We start from the raw sequence: 22,545 nt of genomic DNA, 5'->3' as shown, positions 1-22,545 counted from the left end.
AAAAATACGGCGTGACCCCCTTAAAATAATTCGTTGTCCATGGAAATTCGAACGTGCGTCCTTCCTTCCTTCCCTCCCCCTTCTCCGCGTTCGTCCGAGAGATCTCTAATGAAATGCAGCGAAAAGTCCTCACGTGCTTTTTCCTTCGCGAGAGATATTTAGTATTAGATAACAAAGAAGAGTAGTCTCGGCTGTGTTAATAAAAAAATTATGATAAGAGCATTTTCCAAGAGCGGGGCATTTCACGATTGGCCGTTTCGTTCCTTCGAAAGAAGAATATATATTACAATATCCAAGGTTCACTTCACTAATTTAATTGCAGAAATATAAGAAACAAACGAGAGAAGATAATAATATGAAAATATAAGAAAAATATCGATATAAAGATAGTTTCTCTTGATAGCGTTTGTTGAGGACATGTTCCTTTTATAAAGTATGTATAATATTTATAGAGGATAATGCAAGCTCAGGAAAGAAGTTTATGCAAAACGTAGATGTCATGGACAATGACAAAAAGAATTCTTCGGAGAAATCTATGAAAACGAGAGATTTATGACGACAAAAATATTTTTCCGGAGGGATCTATATGTATGATTTGTTTAAATTGAGGATGACGTTAATAAAATTTAAGAAGATAAACCTGGAACCGTCCGTGTGAGAAATCTGGGACATATCAAGTTACGTTTTTGACAAGAAATTTTAGGGACAAAAATTCAAGAATTTTTCGGCGAATTTTAGGTGATCTTTTGCTACTGTGAAAAAGCGGATTCGATTTTGCGAATTATTAACAATTTGAGATCTCTGTGCAATCTGTTTTCACGCTATTAGGCAGGTATGATCACACATTGAAAATCGAGATTACATTCGATCGAGACAAAGAGATCTCTACTCCTCTTAATTAGACCTGCAATCGATATATAATCGGATAGTATTAAAAGATTATTATTAATATTCGACAAAATTCGATTACTAAAAATCTCTATAAAAGCCGCAGATTCGGTTTTATAAAGAATTTGAGACTGATAAGAGTACGCGCTATGTGCTCGCTGTTCTTAGAAAGTTCTTAGAAAGTTTATAGAAATCGCATGTAAAGTCGGATATATTATCAGTTATTTTTGAAGCTCTCTATTTAAGAGGTTTAGTAAAAATCAATTAAGTTAAATCAAGCGTCTAGTTAAAAATTTGATTTTTAAAAGTGATTCCCGACAGTAAAAACCGTTGAAAAATATCTTATTTTTTTTACTTGAAAATATGCAGAATAGAACAGAAATTTTTTAATTTCACTTATTCAGCGCTAATTAGGTTAATAAAATTTAATTAATTTTCTTTAGGTAGATAATTCTCTAGGGAGTAGAGTTTTTGGGCCTTTAGAATATTGTTTGTGTTAAATCAACCCACAGTTACAAGCCTATCGAGTGTCAAAGTTATACAACAAGTTATTTGTCACGGCATTTTGCGCAATATTTGAATATCTGAAAGTTCTAACGATGCGGGCAATCAACAGAGTCGAAAGAGATAAAAACCGATTAAAATCTGAGCGTATACGAATGTTGATTTTAGCGTTTAACGTAACGATCTCTATATATACAACGAAAACATGCCTAATCAATTGAACAACGGCAGTACGGTGTCGCAAATGCATACAGGATATTCGAGAATTGAAAGTGATTATACATATTAACATTCTCTTTTTACGTAATCACTATGTATAATACTAAGTGAGTGAGTAATTCTTATCTTGTAAAATTAAGAGTCGATTTTTCCTCAATAAAAAAATTTATATTTATGTCCTCCAATTTAGTATAAAAATCAAACAAGAACTGTGAACATCTTACTTCAAATGTAGTACCAAATGTTTGTCGTTTCTTCGCGTCTTTGACGTTTAATTCGCGAAAAAGCTCTTTGTTTTCAACCATTTTTTATTTAAGAACAATGTTTTTAAGTAAAAATTATTCAGATTTCAAAAGCTATAACGCTATTTGCTTTTTTGCCGAGATCTTGCTACTATCATGAGGAAAGAAACAGAAACGGAGTACTTTGGTTACGATAATAATCGCCGAAGGAAGCCACATTATTTCCGTCTGTTTGGTTCATCTTTCTTTTTTACTTTTTTTCGATCCTCCTCGCCGTTAGTGACGCGATTAATTTATCCTAAGATTTGAGGCAGTACTCTTTTTGTATACCGATAAAATTCGTTCTTCGTAGCAAACTCCGGGCGGCCTGCGTTATCTACGTGCTAACAATCTAGGTTTTCCTCCTTCCTTCTTCTGTGAAGAGAAAACCGTAAACAACAGAGTCGAATGTGCCCAGATTTGGTCCGACCACCCTTAATTACGACGCAAGAGACAAGGATCACGACGTATATAAATGTAGAGTTATAGTAAAAAGGTTCCGTTAGACGCTAACTGAGAAACGTCTCTATATGTGCACGCGAGTCCAAATATCGCTCTCAATTATTGAAGCCACGTTAAATCAGTATTAAAAGCTATCCGGCGACGTTTGAGGATTTAATGAAATTCAATAGCGAAGCGCTGAAACGCTATTTCCAAACATTAATCAAGTTATTGCAATCGATTTTGCGGCTTATTAGATAATTGGAAATTTTACAACTTTTTCCGATAATTACAGTCTGAAATGTTATTACTAAACATTCCAATTATCTATAAAAATCTTGATTTGGTATTTTAATATATTCGAAAAGTTTCAGTGTTTCAAAAATTCTCAAGTTTGAAATTTCAGTGTTGGGCATATACGCATGATCTAACAATAAGTATAGAATTCCAAAATTATCTTTTCGCAAGCAGTCTAAATAAATAAATAAATAAATAAATAGCAATAGTTTCTTGTTATTTGTTTAATTGGACCATGTAAAAAGTGACAATTTAGACATTCTGCCTATATGTGATTGTTGTTTATGTATATAGATACCCAACGCTGAGATTGAATAGCTAAATTATAAATAATTTATATACATCAATAGCGAAATTAATAATTTTTTTTTAATCCACATGAAGAACCAAACGATGATAATATAATTATGAGATCCAAAGCATGCTCTTACCAGGGTAGCGTAACTTACTAGAAATAGTCGCTATTTTAGAAGAAAGTTTACCACGTTGATGGTTTGGGCTTATTTGAAAACAATTAATTAGTTGGTTATTGAATAATGCAGTAAGTTCGAATGCACTCGTCAAACCGTTGACTGGAGTTAATCATTTTACGTGAATTGTTTAGCTTAATGCACTTATAATGATGCTTTTTACTCTTTCCTTGCGATTAATGCAGTATTTTTTGCCGATATAACTACTAATTAAGATATTGTATTTGTGACTTACATTTAATATTAATTATGTATGGCATAGACAAAATTGCTAATGTATAAACTAACACCGCGAACAATTTGTACATATCAGTATGATCAAAAGGCGTCGGAAATACGCGGTTAAAATGTATTAAGATTTATATCTTAAAATGTTCTTAGAAAGCGTTAAATTGTCCTTAGAATTTACGATAATATTAATAATGATTCGCCAATTGCGTCAATACGGATCTTTTTACGTAGCAAAATTGATGATGTAATAAATTGTTCGTTATTTGTGCTAAATATACTGACGCCTAATATTACGAATCAATTCTTTTACTGATATATTTAGTGTGGTAATAATCATTGACCAAAGCAATCGCCGAAGTCGATTTATCATCGATAACAGTTCAATGCTCGAAGTGAAAGAAATAATTTAAATATCGATGTTAAAATAACATTTGTTTAATTTCAGAGATTTATATTTCTTTTCAAGTTTAAATAATGATTTTGATATTGATTATTATATTTTCAAGTACTTTGAAATCTTCTTGCACGAGAAAAATTTTCACAAATAAATAAATGCGCAGAACAGGCTTTTAAAGCGAGTTTATATATTCTTATAATTAACGAGTCACGATCCCACGGATTTGGAATTCATAATATGAGGTCTGGTGTTCTAAGTTCAGGATTGAGCGCTAGGCTAATAACTTGCCCTGTCAAAATTATTGTTAAAAAATATGAAGAAGAGCTTCGGATGGAACGGTCGCAGCGACTGATCGTGATTCTTGAGACGCTAAACTTCAAGAGACCATGGTTCGACTATAGTGTTATCGAAAGAAAAAGTATATTTTTACTGAGTAAATAAATTTATTTTCTCATTGGCAAAGATAAATAAAATGTTCCTATTTTAATTAAGAAATTGTACGCGTACTTATATAAATCTCGAAAATGAGAAACCAAAATCATCATTTCGATTCACTTCGAGAACTGACGTATCCCAACAAATTACGTTTCTGTTTCGAATACGGCTACATCTGGTATTTCCGCTACGCTGGTAATTCATCCTTTATAAATAATTCATCGTCGTTACGGGGGAACCCAGCATTACGGTGCATGCATTTTTATCAAAAAGCGAGCTGAGTCAACATGATATCCAGGTTCCTCCACCGATGATATTTCATCCATGCTTGCAACGGAAAAATTGTTGAAAATTTCTTTTCAACTTCGTCCTTGTCCCTTTCTTCGTCTCTTAATGCAATGGCTCTCAATCTTACTCTTTTCTCATGATATTAAAACAAAAAATTGAGCAATAAATTTTTTGTAGCTATTTTATCACACAAAATCTTTAAGATAATAAAAATTTTATTTTTGTTAGAAATGAGATGTTTTTTTTTCTCCTAAATATCGCAGTAAGATTGCACTGAAGCGTAAAATTAGCATCCTTTATAATATGTTTAATACCAATAATAATGCGGATATGTTCAATGACAATTAGGAAGCATTCTCATAATAATTATGCTGTGTTTAATCCTAATTAAATTTCTAATCGAGAACATCACAGATTCAATAAAATGATACTACCACAAAATGATTCCTAAGAGAATGGTCATCTGAGTATAAGCAGTTATCAAATCAACAAGGATTCTACGGTCATCCTTAAATTCTCTTTTTGAATCGGCCGAGAACCATCGCTACGTACAATGTCTCATCTGACACTTCGACGACGCATACGCACTCACATACATACTCACACACGCAACATACGCACGTGTCGCTCTCCATCTCGAGGAGATTCGCCCCGAAGAAGCCGTGCGGATTATCGCCCTATCTAGAATTAGATCTGCGCTGTGTGTGAAAAGTCTACATATATGTATATAATATAGTTCTACATATGTATTATCACTGAGTCGCGCCGCTGTCACTATCCGGCGTGGTGGCCGTCGACTAGGATCAGCTGTCGTCCGACGTGTCCTGGTACTCCTCGCTCTCCCTGTGCACCAGCACGTGCACCACCGTCGCCTCCGACTGCTGCCTGATCAGCGGCGGCCTCGAGGGCGGTGCCGTGTTCTCCGGACTCGGCTCCGTCACCAGGATACTCACGTCGCTACTCTCGACCGGAAGCTGCACCGGCTCCGGCGGCGGCGCCCGACGTCTCAGGCTGCCACATCGTCGGTTGAACGCCTCTTTGATGTCCCGCTGTAGCGCGTTCAGCGAGAGAGTGGTGCCGCTCGGCCGCAGGGAGCTGCGCTTCGAGGTCGGTGGACTGAGCATGTCCTCCTCCGAATACTTCTCCACTGCATCCTGCCGGCCCAGCGTGGGGCCCAGCGATCTGTAGATAAAAAACGAATCGCTGTTAACGTTCTCAGTTTTTGTACAGTTGATGTACTACTGTTTCTTGGTGATATTTGCAGGATATACTCAAGTGTATTGTCTACGAACAATTTGTCTCGAACGTTACAATAAGGTATTTGTAGAACGAGACAAATAATTATAAAGATACTGTTGAATGTGTATTTTATGAAGAAAACTTCTGCACGTATGCCTGCAACCTTTAGAAAGCAATGTATGATAAATAAAACAGCAACGACATACCCCTTGCAGCAATATCAATAAAACGTTTCTTCATTTATACAAAATTAGACTTTTTTTACTACGGGATTTTTACAGATACATGTAACACATGCTAAATATTCGATTGCACATCCCGACTGGAGAAAATGTCTTTTTTGAAGCCCGCTAGACTGAAGTATGACATAATGCTGATAAAATTACGCTAATGATGTATCTAAATACCATTAATGTGCTGCAATATAATCAATGTAGTAACAATAATACCAAACTCTTTTGTCCAACTACAATTACGATAAGTCGATAAGCATGATAATGAATTATAATCGTATAATGAGCTATTACGAGAATGTAGATTATGTGCAACGAGCTTCTATTATCTTTTAATCTCTGCTAACGTATTTACTAATCCGTTAAAATGTTTGCGTTGTACTTTCGCATTTACAATGTTATACTTTGTAGCGTACTATTTTCATGGCTATGAATTAAGTGACAAACGAATCTATTTATTTCCTGACGATAAATATACGCAATACTTCAACCGCTAATTAATTGAAATCTCAAAATTCTCATCTCATATAACAACCATACAAATCAAACGCTAAAATTTGAAGAATTCTAAGTATATGTTCAGCTTTACCTGCTCGTTTTCTTGCCTGAGGAGTTTTGAAGAGGGAAAGAAACTAGATTAATTTTATGGGCACAGAGTGTGGCATGTTGTGTAAGAATTAATTATACGACACGTATCGGCAATTCACACGACTTAACAACTGTTAATAAGTACAAACTCCTCAGGCTAATACGATCATATGCGTATATTATCCTCCGCAATTAGTCGAAATTAAATTTGAAGGAAATTTATTTAATTAATTGAGAAAGCATTTAACATAGTTTGTCTCAATCAGCAATTGATCAATCTTAATTAATTTAATGTGACAAAATAATCATTTAAAAGAGTGAGAGAAGATTCTTGAACAATTCCAAATTCCAAAGATATTATTTTGCTACCACGTGAAAATAAACCAACCTGACGGTAGCGTGGGAGTCCGAGCCGGAGCTGGAGGCAGCGGAGGGTTGATCGGTGGTTGGTGAGGGACGGGACACGGTCAGCGCCGGGGGTTGCAGGTCCTCGTGGGTTCCAGTGGCGCCGGAGAGTAACAGCAGAGGAAGATTCGGGAACAGCCACGCCGAAGCGGTGCCGAGTTCGCTGAGATCGCTGGCGTCGCTGGCCCTGGAGGACTTGCGGCTACTGGCACGGCTCCCCCGGTGCACGTGCAGCAGAGCTGACAGCTTACCGCTCCATCCACCCCCGCCCCTACCGTCCATACCACCCGGACTCGAAGTCTGCGTCTGCGAGTCCACCTCCTGAGCAATTCTTTCGCGCTCTTTCTTCATTCTGCGCGTACGTCGAGATTATGTAACATATTGACAGATGAGATAAAATCTTCATATTATAAATGTTATTAATGAATATTAATGAATATTATTAGTTGTAATATTACCGTTTTGAATTTTAGCTTTGCTAGATTGAAATTAACTAAAGAATAATCGTCTCTTTATATGAGAAGCTACTTAATTTCTACAAAAAATATCATGTGTCTAATCAAAAGGTAGTCATACTCACGCAATGTACTCCCTTATGGTGCGCTGAATTAACCTGGCAGCTTTGTCTTGCCGCTTCCAAATTCTCGTGGAAGACACTATCTCCAACTCTTTTCTGGTCGGAAACTGCTTCTTGAACTTGACGTCCATTTGCTCCTGCAGCTTCCTGAAGTCGTCTGATTCCTCGACGTGTCCAAGAACGTGCTTGACGAGCGCGTGTAGGATGTCCAGACAATGAATCTTGTTACCCCTTGCGATGGGAAGATTAAAGCTGACCAACGCTACTACGTTAGGCTTTGATATCCCCAGCGGTGGGTCCAGGCTCGCTATAAAGTCGCTCAACTGCGAGAAGCTGATAAATTGCGTTGCATGCGGATCATACCTAGAAAAACAAAATTTTCAATTCAGTTGCGGCGAGATTGTCATCGTAATACCATTAAATTTCTATCACTTTGCTATTAAATTAGTATTTTTCAAGACATATGATTGAATAATTTCGAATACTTTATATACGACTTATCGAATAAAGAATTCTTCTTCAGAATAGTAAAGAGAATAATATCTTACTTCGACCACCGGATGTAAAACATCTCTAAGTCATCCTCGACGATGCCAATCTCCTCCTCTTGATGAGCTTGATTGAAATTCTCTAAGATGATGGCAATGTACATGTTAATGACTATCATATAGCTGATAATGATAAATGATGTGAAGTACGTGATCGCTAGCAAGGGATATCCGCAATCTCCGTTCATCTGTCGGCTGTTCGGAGTGGGATCGCATTCAGGTGGTTGCACCATCAGCGATTCCAACACGTCGTTCCATCCAGCCGAAGTCATCAAACGGAACAGCAGCTGCATACTTCTACCAAAGGTTTCGAAGTTCACCTATGAAGCAAGATATTAAGTTTAACAAATTATTATTAGGATAAACTAAAAATATTTTCTTCCTAAGTCCTACGAATATATAAATTGAAGTAAATCAAAAAGATCTTTCTACCTCAGAATGCACAAATATAATCTTAATAAAAAAAAAAGACATAATAAGATTAATGAAAATAACATAAAATAATCTAAATAAAAATAACATAATAAAAACTTTACGTTATTTAAGACTTAGTATTAAGCAAGTAAGTATTCTATAACTGTCCATACTGACCATATCGTCCAATGCGCCTTGTTTCCTGACATGTCCGAAAACAGACATGCCGATGATGGCATAGATAAACGTGATCAGAGCCAGTAGGGCCCCAATGTTGAAGAGCGCTGGAAGACTGACGACAAGGGCGAAGAGCAGCTTGCGGATACCTTTCGCAGCTTTAATGAGCCTCAAGATTCTGCCGATTCTGAACACCCTCACGACTCGCAAGAGCGTCGGGGACACAGGGAAGTCTATCATGATGTCTTCCATCAGAATACCCAGGATGGACGCCAACACAAGCACGAAGTCGAACAGATTCCACGGCACGGTGAAGTAATGATAACGTAGACCTACTATTTTGACGATCGCCTCCAGGCCGAAAACAGTCGTGAAAAACGCGTTCGACACTTCGAGGACGAAGAAGATGGGATGTGGCTGATTGTAATGCTCGATCCCCATCGTCAGCATGTTGAGAAATATCAAAACGAAGATAGCTATTTCGAATCTGGAAAGTCATACGAAAGATCAGATCGTATTCCCTCTTGCGATAAATTTGCAGATCGCTCAACAATTAATTGTTATTCTTCTTGCAGTGTCAAAGCAGCGCATGCACGTTTAACATTTGTGCGGTGAAAGTGACGTAAATAGCGTCCGCTGGCGGAACAAATATGATATTTAACTTTAGCATTCATTCGTTTTCCTTAAATAGTCGAAACAGAACAGTCTCTCGGAAAAAGGGCAGCGACATAAATAATCTTAATTGTGTCAAATATGTCAATCTTAAATCACAAATCTCAACTGCAAATCGTGTCAGTCTATTTTAATCGTGACAAAAATATGTGTTATATGTAACGGCATGTCTATAAACGTATAACCGTAAGCTTGATAAAAAAGTTTAATTAAAGTAGTGAGGTTTTTACTCGTAATTTACGAAACTGTTGTAATAATTCTATATTCCGCTACTGTGCAGCTAATTTTACATTTGCATGGATTTTACGAGAAAAGAAAGTATATCTAAACCCCGCGTGTGCAGAATTATAAAGTTACGACGTTTAGGTAAGCTCCCACAGCTTATCTCGTCTATTATGCACAATTGTATCACTATATATCGACATTGTGTATCTACAATTTAGAGAGGCGGCGAGCGTTAATGTCCTGTGGGTATTGATTTCCCATTACTCCGAGAAACGGATTGGAGAGTCGCGACATTTATCTTCCGCGGTCTTGCCTCCCCTGAAAGCTGAAAAGAAAATTCACGCACTGTGTCACGGCGATTTGTATACATATTACAAGAAGCTCGCACAGGTTCGAGCAGAAAAATGTTACTGCACGAAAAACAGATATATGTAAAGTATCTACTATTGAATCGGCATTAAATCTGGTAACTAAGAATATAGAAAAGAAGAGATTTTGATCCGCGTTATTATACAATTCACTGATCTTAAAAAGTTACATGTAATATTATTTAGAGATTTTTTATTTTTGGACATTTTTACATATGTTAGTATAAAAATAATTTGGGTTGTACAAAAATAAAACTTTCTACGAATTAATATATAGTCGATAAGAAAATTATACGCGTAGTATATAAAGCTGTTGAAAAAATAGGTCGATTAAATTAAAGAACTATTTCAAAATGCAGAGAAATATATTGCTCCTTACCTCAACTTTTTGCGATCTAAAGTTGTCTTCTTATTGTTGATGAATGAAGACAAAAATAATAATAGATTTTGTAGATCGTTTTTAATATAGAAAGCTGATCGATGTGTAAACGCTTCTTCTTTCATCAGTTTTCTTATTTATTATTTGTGAGTTGTTGACCACCGGTGATAATAACGGTAGCAATCTGCGAGAACCTATCTATACGATCTTGATTGCAAATTAATCTCAAGAAAATACATGGATGGAAATCCTGTGAAACACGCATCCAAGCACAGCGGCGTGAACAACGAAGAGGTGCACAGTCGTAGCTTTGAAACTACTCTATTAATAACAATTTGCGGCACAGACATCTGTTCGTGTTAAACCGTTAACAACCACGCGAATTGCCGTGAAGCAATTTGATATACTTGGCAAGGCCAATTTTATTGTTGGAGACAACAAATATTTACTAATTAATATGAAATATTAATTAAAATACAAAAAACGAAGAGTAAAGAATCGCTTGCTTGCTAATGATTTAATTTAAGATATCTGTGAATTGCAAGGGAAATATACACCTGCCGCATTGCTCGCGATGCACTGCGATCGAACGCGTGCTGCACAGTACGACCGCCATATCGAACTCGCATGATACCCTTTTACGTCATTTCGACCACACCATTTCTATACATTCATTACGTTATATTGCAACGAATAACACACACGTGCATTTAATTGCGTAAAAAAAAGCCAGATTAACACTTTGACACCAAACAGTTGCCTCGAATTAGATGGAAAAAGTTAATACGCAATATTCTAAACAATGTGTACACATACAACTGTTAAGCTACATCGCAATGATGATAATTTTATAAATATATTCTTACTATATAAATAAAAAATTTTATTAGATAACAAAATTTCTTGAAGAGAAAAGTGAGTTGAATAATTGTAATAAAAAAATGATTTTATAAGGAAATTGATATCGTAGTAGAGAAATAATACCTATAAAAATTATAAATATATGTTACATATAATAAAAAAAAACTTTATACTTAAAAAGATAGAGATAAAGTTATTTCCTGATTAAAATAATTGAGTTACGGTTTAACTATAATAATGCTTTTTGCAAAGAAAACTTGCAAAGATTTTTAACTGTCACAAGATTTATAAAGAATAAAGTTGGTTGCCAAAGTGTTATTAATAACATCAATTTGTATGACCATCAACAGAAACAATTATAAGCAACACAATTCTTTGCTCAAAGTGTCAGTGTGCTTCTTTTTGCCACATGGAATCATACAATTACCTGCGAGAATTGGACAGGTCGTAGAACATTGCGAGGAATTGGTTCAGCGGACGTTTTATAACTTTTTGTGGCTTTTTACGGCCGAGTTTTTTCATGGCAGTGTAGTAGTGTTTTTGACTTTCGGTCAAAAACATTTCTAACACCCCACCTTCGTACTGAAAGAAAAATCGTTGTTTTATTATTCTAGAATTCAGTCACAAAAATCTTATAAGAATCCGTAAAAAACATACTTTGCTATGCATATTAAGAAATAATACTTAATAAGAAGCTTAAATACTTTTATCAATCATTAAAATATCAAGTGTTAAATAATTTAGTATCAAAGATACGTTTCTTCAAAATTGTTAAAAAATAATTTCGCATGAACATTTTAAGCTAATATAAAGTTAAATATTTATTATATATAATGAATAATTTTCTTTATTTTATATCAAACTTTTCGTGATTATATGACACAAATAATTACTCTTGTTTTGATAAAATGGACTATCTCTCACGCGACGAAGAATAGAATAATATTTTAAAGATTAAGATTTCACCAGACCATCGCTCACCTTTTTCTTCAACATGTTGAAATTGTCTATGATCACTCCAATGAAGAGATTGAGCGTGAAGAATGAACCGCAGACGATAAATATAACGAAGTAGATATAGGCCCAGAGATTCGCCTCTCTCTGCGGTTGCAGATCCACCCCCCTCGCGTCCACAGCGTCCTCCATCACTTCCATCCATCCCTCGAAGGTTGCCACTTGAAACAAAGCCAGGTAGGCGAGGCCAACATGATCAAAACTGATCTTACTATTCTCCCAAGAGTAGTTCTTGCTGTAACACTCCTCCTTAGTGTTCACTATCTAAAATCGAAATGATTGTGTCAGAAAAATGATCAATCCTGAATTAATATTAAATAATGATTAAATTGATATATTAACTTGTATCGTTCATGAAAAATATTATTATTGCCAAAATTTGATTGTCATAATTAAAACTAACAATGTGCATAATTTATATAATGAAATTGATACTGGAGCATCATTACTGGATAATGAAACTGATGTTGCTTCATAAAAGCGAATGTAATACGACTACTAATTTTCAATCTAAATATTTTAATATCATTATCTAATTAAAAAATTATATTATAGTTGATTATAATAAATTTAGATCTGTGTCTGAATATAGTTTACTCTCTCCTCGTACCATCCTCCTTGATAATCAGATCTGAATGAAGTGACACTCACCGAAATATCCAGCATTTCTCCGTACTCGTCGATGCACTTGAAGAACTTGCCGCCGAAGAACTGGACGCCCATTATCGAAAAAATAAGCCAGAACACGAGACAGACGAGGAGCACGTTGAATATACTAGGTATCGCATACATCAACGCGTTCACTACGATCTGTGAGCCGGGAAGAAAAATCCTCTCAATGATACGCAACAATCGCGTTCACATATTGTGTCGTTCGTGTTTCAAACGGATTTTCGTAGATTTTTTTGTCTACGCAATATTTACCCTCATGCCTTGCCATCTCGAGATCGCCCTCAGCGGCCTCAGGGCGCGTAGTGTCCTCAGTGATCGTAATACTTTAAGGTTCTCATTTTCTTCTATCAAAAGGCTAAACATAGATACCTGTTCGAGAAAAAGCGTAATTTATTTACAATATATCTTATTAAACGCACGTGAAGAAATTCATGCAATTAGATTCTTAAATTCTGACAAACAAAATTTTAAATAATGTATTTGCATTTAATATTTGCGTACAATAATGTACGAGTTTTAAGAATAGTCTAATAATTATTATAAACATAATTGTGCTCGAGCGTTTTAAAAAATATATTAAGAGTGAAGATATATGTACGCATGTAGAAAATTAAAATAAAATAAAGTTTGTCACATTTGACTTTTAATTGAAATAATCCGGAAATTTCTATTTGTATATTGTATTTATTGTGCAGTTGAATTACAAATAAATATTTAATTAATGAAATTCTTATGCAAAGAGAGTAACGAATAAATTGTGCAGGAAATTAAATTTACAAGCTACATTGAGCAAGCAAACACGCAAACTACATATGCATGAAAAGAATAAAGACATTCATTCTCTTTTATGTTTCTGAAGGCACTGCATGTAATTCTTGTATTATAATGCATACAGCAACATATCTTAAAATCATAATATATATAAGTAAACGTCAGCTTATATTTGTTAATACATAACACATATATAACACATTATTTTTAAGACATTCTTTACAAATGCAAACACTACAATTTATCAGAGATCAGAAAATATTTTATTAATGTAGTCATGTTTTAACAGATTCCTCTTATTTGACTGACTTGTTAATTATTTCTTTCATGCATATGAGTTTAATTAATAATGCAAACATTATTCATCTGGTAATCCATGTATAATTAATAAAAAAGTAATATACGTGTATAACATGCGTTTGCGGTAAATATAAATATATTTTAAATTAATGCAATACAAATGGAAGCGTACTGAAACATGTAACTTTCAACATACCTGGATCCACGAGACCACACATAAAACACATAAAAAAGGAACACGGAAACAACGTTCAAACAATTATCACGCGTGTTTCATCCAATATGATTTCAATAATTTTATCTTATCATATTTACAAGTTGAACCATCTAAGTTTGCGGGATAAAATAATTATTACAATGTTCATTATGAGCATAAACTTAAGAAGTTGCTGAATAAAAAAACTTAATAATCACTAAAAGTTTCGAAAAGAATGCGCACACATATTAACTTGAACTTATATTTTGCACCATTTAACGACGTACAACAAACATTTTATAATTCTCGTTAACAATAAAAATTGTAAGTATTTATAAAGTTATTAAATAAGTTAGATGGCTCATCCTGAATACAAATACATAATATTTGGAGGCAAGCAAAGGAATCGACAAACACATTTCATGCCACACGTATGCGATCGCACACAGTTTTGCATTTTACATCGACTGGGCGCGAGACTCTGATCGTACTTACGAAAACGATTATAAAATCCAGGATTGTCCAGAAACTGGTGAAGTATTTACAGAAGCCTAGGGCTAGCCATTTTAGGAGCATCTCGACGCTGAAAAGTGCGCAGAAGCCAAGATTGGTCCAATAGAGAAGCTTCTTCAAAAAAGGATTGTCGTCTAAGTAGATGTCCTCGAAGCACAGCGTTATGGAAGATGCGAAAATTAAAACTAGGATCATCCATTCGAAAGCGGGCGTGTCCACGACCGACAGGACGACCGTACGAACTCTTATCCACTTCTTGCCGAGATCCGTGGCGAGGCAACGATTGATACAGCTACACCTAAACAAACATATCGAACATCATTCGAATTGCAATCTAAATATTTAATGAAACCAAATAAGCAAACAAGTAATCAACTAAGAATCCTGGATTTGTATTCTTATAAAGTGGGAGTTCTTAAAATATAATTTTCGATCTGATTTTGATTTTCGTCATAAATAATTTCAGTGGATATGCAACGTACGTCTTCATTTTATATGTTAAAATGCCGATAAAACTAGAAATGCATCTTACTTCTGGTAGCAGTGCTGGGGAAGGCAATCAAGCGGCTCCTTGTGCTGCTTGTTCCTGCCGAACCCGGGAAACGAGCCCATCCCGTCGATATATCTTCCCTTACTGTCTCTTCTACCTCCGACCGTGAGTTCGTCCACGTAACTCACGAGGGCATGCCAGGGCCTTTTCGCTATGTTCTCGTCGTTTTGAATGGTCGGCTTCTCCTCCGGCAGCATGGCTACTTCCTCGTCCGGGTTGACGTCCTTCAGCACTTCCAGCTCTATACTCTCCTCCGGATTGGTCTCGTTGCTGTTGCCCTTCTCGGTCAGCTTCTTGTTCTCCTTGACCGTCTCTTGACTGCTCTGACTACAGTAGGTGGTGAGAGTAGCCTGACGATAGATCGGGTCGTACGTGAAAACCGGCTGATTGAGACTCTCCTGATACGATCTATTATAAATATTGTCTTTGGGAAGGCTCAGCACGGTTTCCTGTATCGCGTACTTCTCCTTGTCGGACTTATCCATCACCTCGCGCACGATCTGCTCCAGCCGGATATTCTTCTCGTTCTCGGAATTCTCCTTCTGATGCTTCTGCTTACGCACGATCGACCGTATGCGGTCGAACGAACGCGCGAGCTTTGACTCGTCGCGGACTTCCTCTTTCTTCTGCTTCAGCTCCTCGGAATTGAAGCTGTTGAGCAACAACGCCAAGAAGAGGTTGAGGACCATAAAGTTGCCCATCACCAGAGCCGGCAGGAATATCGCGAAGCACGTACCCGGCCCGTCGTCTCTTTCCGCACGCATGCAGTCCCACAGCGGCTCGATCCACTCGCCGCATAAAATGCGGAATATCATCATGAACGAATGGAAGAAATCGTTGAAGTTCCATCGCGGCACCGGATCCGGATAGAACTTGTCCAGGGTGTAGTCTTTGCTAAACAACTGCATCCCGATCACAGCAAATATGTAGATCACGATCAGCAGTACGAAGGTCAGATTACCGAGCGCGCCTATCGTTGAGATTATGATGCTGAGGAGAACCTTCATCGTCGTCCAGGATTGCGCGAGCTTTAAAACGCGTAACAATCTGAGACCACGTATCACCGACAGACCGTCCACTAACTCGAACGTTAAATCGATAAGCGACGCAGAAACGATGATCAAGTCGAAGTTGTTCCAGCCATTGTTGAAGAAGTCCTTACTCAACGCCAGGAGCTTCAGGAAGCATTCGAACGTAAAGATACTGGTGAACACCTTGTTGCCGATGTTGAGCGCCTGCCGTATCGACTCGCTCATGCCATGATGCTCCATCGCCAGGAAGCCGGTGTTCAAGACGATGCAGAGGGTGATCATTAGTTCAAACAGGGGATCTCTCACCACCTTAACGCAAATTATATATATTCTGCGATTTGTTTTCACGTCACAAAACAGGATTACGGAAAGATAGTTTTTCAATTTATGCATACGATTTGATTCCTTATTAGATTAATATTAAGAATTTCTCTTTTTACAAATTAGAAATTTATTTTATAATATATCTCTATGTTATATATAAATATAAAAGTAATTTATTATTATACAATTTTTATTCTTTTTAAATTAAAGTGAGAAAAGAATAAAAATTAAGTCGAAATAATAATGTCCAGATATTGCTATCACGTTTGGAAATAACGTTCTGTAATCCTAAAAATTGAATTAGTGAAACGTGACGAAGGACGAAGTAAATCCTAATATAATTACGCGCCTCGAAAAACTATCTCGTGTGGGTAGAACCAGGTCAACGTTAAGTATGTTTTACTTTGGTTCGATGCTAATTAGTGGCCGTTTATTTAGGCCAATCACATCTAATTTGTAACTAACCCGGATCAATAAATTTACCTTATACAGACAGTTCTGAAATCTCAGCCATCCTTCATAATCAACGCAGCATTGAATACACTTATCGCAGTTTCTATCTGGAAGATCATCTGTAATTACATAATACGTTATTTTATTTTTAACGTACATTTAACAAATCTAGATATTTTTAATTTAATAAAAAAAATATACTAAAAATAAAATTATAATGCCTCGTTCGCGGAATATACAAATAGTGTAGATACTAATACAGCTAATTTTAAATAAATAATGCAGTCCATGCGCCATTATTATCTATTGCAAGCTTTGAATATTAAGTATTTTAATTAATTACAGAATTATATGTAATTTAAAAAAACAAATATTAATTGATTTTAACTAAAAAATATCGCACACAGTTTATATATATGGTTAAACAAAACATGGCGCTAAATTAATTAGAGGACAAATTTTAGTTCGCCAATTCAGTTATATAAAATAACTCGCGCAACAAATATTATCTATCGTAACTTTGAAACATTCAACATTGAGAATCATGAATTTTAATTAAATCACAATAACAATATTCGAAAAGAGAGGTTGACAAATTTTTCCACAGTATCTCTATTGGGGAAAAATCAACTTCAAAAATTGATCCAAAAATATTTCAAGCTGCTAATTCAATTGCTATAGTAATATTATTTCAATAAATAAACGCTGTCAGCATGCCGTAGTTCTCGCTCACCTAAAACTACAATATGCGACAGGTACTCTGGCGGCAGCGCGTACATATGTTTCTTGGTTTTGACCCCGTTGCACTTGAGCACTCGAATCTCCCGATTGCCAGTCCTCACCGACACGGTGACCGGCGCCGGTGGGCAATCCGGGCGCATTTGTTGGGCTGGTTGGACCCTGCCGTGTTCCCTCGGGGATTTCTCCTGCGATTTCTCGACGCGATGTTCCCGTTTGTCATGTTCCTCGGCGGACGTGACATCGTCGCCGTCGTGGTCATCCACCACCCCGGAGTCATCCAAAGACGACTGTTGATTGCTATTGTTGCTGGCTTGCCTGGAGTGCAACATACCCCGATTCGGCGCCAGCCGGTGAACCGTATTGGGTTCCGGCGGTCTGGGACTAATGTTCTGGAGCGGCAAGTGGCAAGGCCGTACACTGGAGTGCCTGGGACTTGGACTCGGACTGGGTGTAATGGATCTGCAATAGAATTTAACGTTATACTTCAGAAGAAATTCAATGTTTAAATTCAATGTATAAAAAAAAAACTATTTTATCCTGTACAAAGAAATCTAAACGAGAAATATTGAGTTTTAAGAATGTGTATATATAGTTAATATTATTTTTATATTTAATATTTGACAGCAACTTTCTTTAATTTTTCATGTTATAGAATATCCAGAGAAATATTATTCAACTGAGATTATTTTAAGATTATTTTCTTCTATTTCTATATCATTCTATATATAATTTTCATAAATACTTAATTCACAGTGTGTTAGACGTTTAAGTTCCTAATCGCTACGCGATCTAGCAAACTGCAATTTTAAAGGGCTAGGATCGTACCGGACGAATAAACGATTATTCGAAGCATTAGACTAATTATACTAATTAGACTCGGGACTGTATGAAGTTGCAGCTAGGTTCTACGCGAAATCGATGCTTATAATAATGACATTAACTCGGGGAATACCCAGGCACTTCCTGATTGTACGTATTACTAAATCAGGTCATTCCAGGTAGTGTTAAAATTTAATAATTCAAAGAAAATTTGCAATTTATTGTTAAAATTTGTTGATCGATGTATTGGAAACTTATGAAAAATATGATGCAAGATAAAAAAGGATTTGAAAAAAATTAATTTTGTAATAAGATTGTTATAAGGAATTACCTATAAATTATAAAAGAAAATAATTTTGTGTCATTCAGGAAGTAAAGCCCTTTTTGATTTACGTGACAATTAATTTCTTCAAATTAATAATAAACAATCGCTATTCTTTTTTTCTAATTTCTTTAACCAAGATGGAGTCTAGTTTCTGTCAAAACAAAAAATCGAAGTACGAACAATTCAAAGTAATAATTATAAGCAATAATTATAAGCAATTAAAATAAAAAATTAATGCATTAATTTTTACAAAATTTTATCCTCTAATTCATTTTAAGTAGACTTTGATTTAACAGCATTGTAATATATTGGAAAATTAGCTGCAAGTAATTAAATAAAAAACGTTTGATCAAATTTTCGCTAAATATAAAACGATTGCGAGTCGATAAAAGAAACCGTAGATGAAGACAGTAGCGATAATTCTGAGATAGATTGTACAAAGTTCGTTGGAATATGAATTCCATATTGTATGGCCTACCATTGTGAGATTGCAAGGCAAGCACATTTCCCTTCTTTTCTTTTATTACAGTTTCTTGGAAATGAGGGCGTTTACGATGTTTCTTTCTTTCTTTCTGTCTTTCCAGAACCAGCTTGCTGCAGTTTAACGACTTCGCAGCAAGCTGCATTATATGTATATACATATATATACATATGTATATATGTATACGGGTGTTTTAGATATTATTTTAACCTTCCGTATACGATAAATGCACGAAAGTACTGAATACTTTTAGCGCGGAGATGCTGACAGGATTAAGACCGCTTTCGTTACACTTACTACAACTTTTTACTTAAAAAAGCAAATATGCACATGAAAATATATTTTAATATTTCCACTCATAGTTTTGTTACAAAACATTATTTTCTTCGAATAAGAGCAAAAACAAAATGTCTCCTTAATTTCTTCATTTATAAAAGCTTTATACTTTATACGTATATATAAATCAACATTTAAACATTTTTATTTATATTTTTCCAAGTATATTAAAAAAAGCTAAAAGCATTTCTTTTATATAATTCTCAGTAATTTCTTTTTTTTTTTTTAAGAAAAAATGTTTTAATTTTAAACATAAACAACTTTGATGTGTTTTGTATTTAGCATTTTCTCAGTTAAACAAGACTAAAAAAACCCTATTTTATTCATATGACTCAGTAAATGTGCACGACATGCGTGTCTGATAACAACGGTCGTGACAAATCGAGCCGTAGAAAAGTCGGTCGTAAATACGGATATAGAAACCTGCTGCGTGCACCACCGTTTTTCTCCTGACCGGCGCTGCTCCTCCCGCGTTTTCTTCTACGCGTCTTCTTCCTCGTATAACTGCTGAGCAAGACTCCTTTACGGGCGTCTATCCTCTTCTGTTTATCTTTCGTCAGTGTCTTAATGTTGATTTTCGACGGATCGAAACTGAACGTCGAATCCTCACGATGATCCGTCAAGTCTTTCCTTCGTTCCTGCACACGGAAATACTCGGCTACATGTAGACAGGGTCATAAAAGGCGTGATAAAAAATGATAAACGATCGACATATATTACGTTATTACGAATTTTTAGTGCATTATTGTAGAAGTGAACATAACTCTCTGTTTTATTTATTTTTCGAGTGGTGTTCTCGAATTAATATTTCGCAGTAGTATTTCGAAATTCAGCTTTAAAGTATAAAATATGGGTGTACATAAAAATTCGAAATGGATGGCATACCTCGTTCGTAATCTCGGCTTCTTCTTCATAACTCAACGCCACGACGGCCAGCATCAAGTTTAGCAGATAAAATGATCCAAAGAAAACGACGACTGTGAAGAACGTGACGCTAATAGGTCCGCATGCCGACAACACCTGTTTCCGCGAAACTTTATTTATCATTTTTATAACGAATGGCCCTATAAAATATTTATGACAACAAATATGATACGCTGAAATATTTCTGATATTTTTCTGGATGATACAACTATCTCAATTTCACTCGCAAAAAAATATAAATTTCAATTTATGTATGTGATATCCGATAACCACTGTTCAACAAAAAATTAAATTTTTTTTGAACATTCTTTTTGCAACTTTAATTGTAAATTTTCTAAAATTCTGACATAGTAGAGCAATTTGGTAAACAGTAATTATATTCAAAGCCCAAGAAACTACGGGAAACAATTACCTTCATTTTCGTGCATTTTTTTATTAAACAGTTTTTTATTAAACGTTAAATTCGTTCCTCCACTAATTTCCTTGAATTGTTCGTTTAATATAAATTCAGAGAAAACCAGGTCAAAACGAATAGCGAATTTTATATAACTTTGTGTGAAAGACACATTGTAGAAATTTGGAAGCACGAAAAAGCGTACGACTGTTGCTACAATTCCCGTTTATACCGCGAGACGAACAAAGAAAAATCTTTCAGACGGCGACCTTGTTGTAGACGTCCTCCCAGTAATCCAAGGTAATCAGCTGAAAGGTTGTGAGCATCGACCACAGGAAATTATCGAAGTTGGTGTAACCGTGGTTTGGATTAGGGCCAACGCAGAGACAAGTGTAGCTCTCGTTGCAGTGCCTGGAAAATAGGTAAGACCCACATTGCCGACGCTGCAATATCCGTGATAGCCGTGAGAACGTTTCAAGTGTCCGCAGTATATCATCAAGTGTGGAAATATTACTCGCTGCTAGCCTTTACCGCGTTAGTATTCACGCCCAGTCCGTGCAATTATCGACTACCCTGCATTTGTTGGGCGAGAATAATTAACGTCTCATTATTTTGAAAAATTGACATTGTAAAATCACAACTGTTTAACTCTTGTCATCATGTTCGGCAACGTTTTCTCTCTCAGACGAAAAATATGTATTTATCGTCTTGGTCTCATTATTCATTCAATTCTTTTTTTCACGTAACGTTCTTTACATGATTAAAAGATAATAATAATTATCGAAATCTGGATGTTTCCAAATATTTGGATTTTGAATATAAAAAAAGGTAAAATATTCGACGTAAAACATCCATGAAAAATTGTCATAAGCGTAATATTTCCTCGGTCGGCCGAGTTCTTTACAGGAATGTCATCGAAAGTGCAAAGAAACCGTCACAGCCCGGACGTATCGATCGAATAAAAAGCCTACTTTCCGCGGGACACCGCACCGACACCGAAAGAGCGCTGTAAAGTTCATGAGCCGCCGTAAAGCAGTAAAGCTTTTGCAAACTTATTTATATGAGCCGAACGAATTCCGTCGCGCGTACGTGCGCCCGGTGTAATCATTTGGGGAATGGATGCTCGCCGAAAATCGATGAATATAGAGATGCCCTCGCGCACGTTCGCTAGAGTGCACGAAATAAACCGATCGGACGAATGACACGCTCGCGAGATCGCGTATAACCGGATATTATAATGGAAATATCCTTACGTCGCTCGTGATTAACTGGCAGCTATAAGAAATGATCGTGTAATATCGTCGGTGATTATCTGTAACAGCTCCCTGACGATTTTACATAATCGCCGATAATCAACGGGTGATTTATGTCTTATCGAGAACGAGTATTATGTTTCTGAAACTCGACGTTGGACGCAATTCGCCGTATACACGTTTTGCAGCGCGTGATGAAACACGTTACGAAAGCGGAATCATTTTTATGGACAAACCAATCCTCATTTTAAACGTAATTTTCTATTTAAATATCTAAACTGTGTGGTGTGGAAGGATAACTATAAAATTCT

At 35.9% G+C, this 22,545-nt stretch overlaps 1 protein-coding gene across 1 annotated transcript in view; it reads right to left on the bottom strand.

The window, feature by feature from the left end:
• Positions 1 to 6: 6 nt before the first annotated feature.
• The window catches only part of LOC112457128 (sodium channel protein 60E-like), a 33,819-nt gene continuing 11,280 nt past the window's right edge, over positions 7 to 22,545 (bottom strand). The window contains exons 5-20 of the mRNA XM_025020022.1: positions 21,251 to 21,392; positions 20,549 to 20,683; positions 20,087 to 20,301; positions 17,695 to 18,161; positions 16,992 to 17,080; positions 15,136 to 16,493; positions 14,586 to 14,901; positions 13,076 to 13,192; positions 12,803 to 12,961; positions 12,119 to 12,415; positions 11,565 to 11,719; positions 8,633 to 9,119; positions 8,042 to 8,361; positions 7,497 to 7,856; positions 6,900 to 7,268; positions 7 to 5,633 (exon numbers count right to left, since the gene is read on the bottom strand). Of these exons, the coding sequence (XP_024875790.1) occupies positions 5,255 to 5,633; positions 6,900 to 7,268; positions 7,497 to 7,856; positions 8,042 to 8,361; positions 8,633 to 9,119; positions 11,565 to 11,719; positions 12,119 to 12,415; positions 12,803 to 12,961; positions 13,076 to 13,192; positions 14,586 to 14,901; positions 15,136 to 16,493; positions 16,992 to 17,080; positions 17,695 to 18,161; positions 20,087 to 20,301; positions 20,549 to 20,683; positions 21,251 to 21,392 (5,365 nt within the window). The 3' untranslated portion in view covers positions 7 to 5,254. The remainder of the gene's footprint in view (positions 5,634 to 6,899; positions 7,269 to 7,496; positions 7,857 to 8,041; positions 8,362 to 8,632; positions 9,120 to 11,564; positions 11,720 to 12,118; positions 12,416 to 12,802; positions 12,962 to 13,075; positions 13,193 to 14,585; positions 14,902 to 15,135; positions 16,494 to 16,991; positions 17,081 to 17,694; positions 18,162 to 20,086; positions 20,302 to 20,548; positions 20,684 to 21,250; positions 21,393 to 22,545) is intronic.

The sequence above is a fragment of the Temnothorax curvispinosus genome, unplaced genomic scaffold (genome assembly GCF_003070985.1).
Source record: "Temnothorax curvispinosus isolate PA1 unplaced genomic scaffold, ASM307098v1 QBEX01007522.1, whole genome shotgun sequence".
NCBI lineage: Eukaryota > Metazoa > Arthropoda > Insecta > Hymenoptera > Formicidae > Temnothorax > Temnothorax curvispinosus.
The sequence above is the reverse complement of the archived record's forward strand: the minus strand, read 5'-3'. Positions and strand labels throughout refer to the sequence as shown.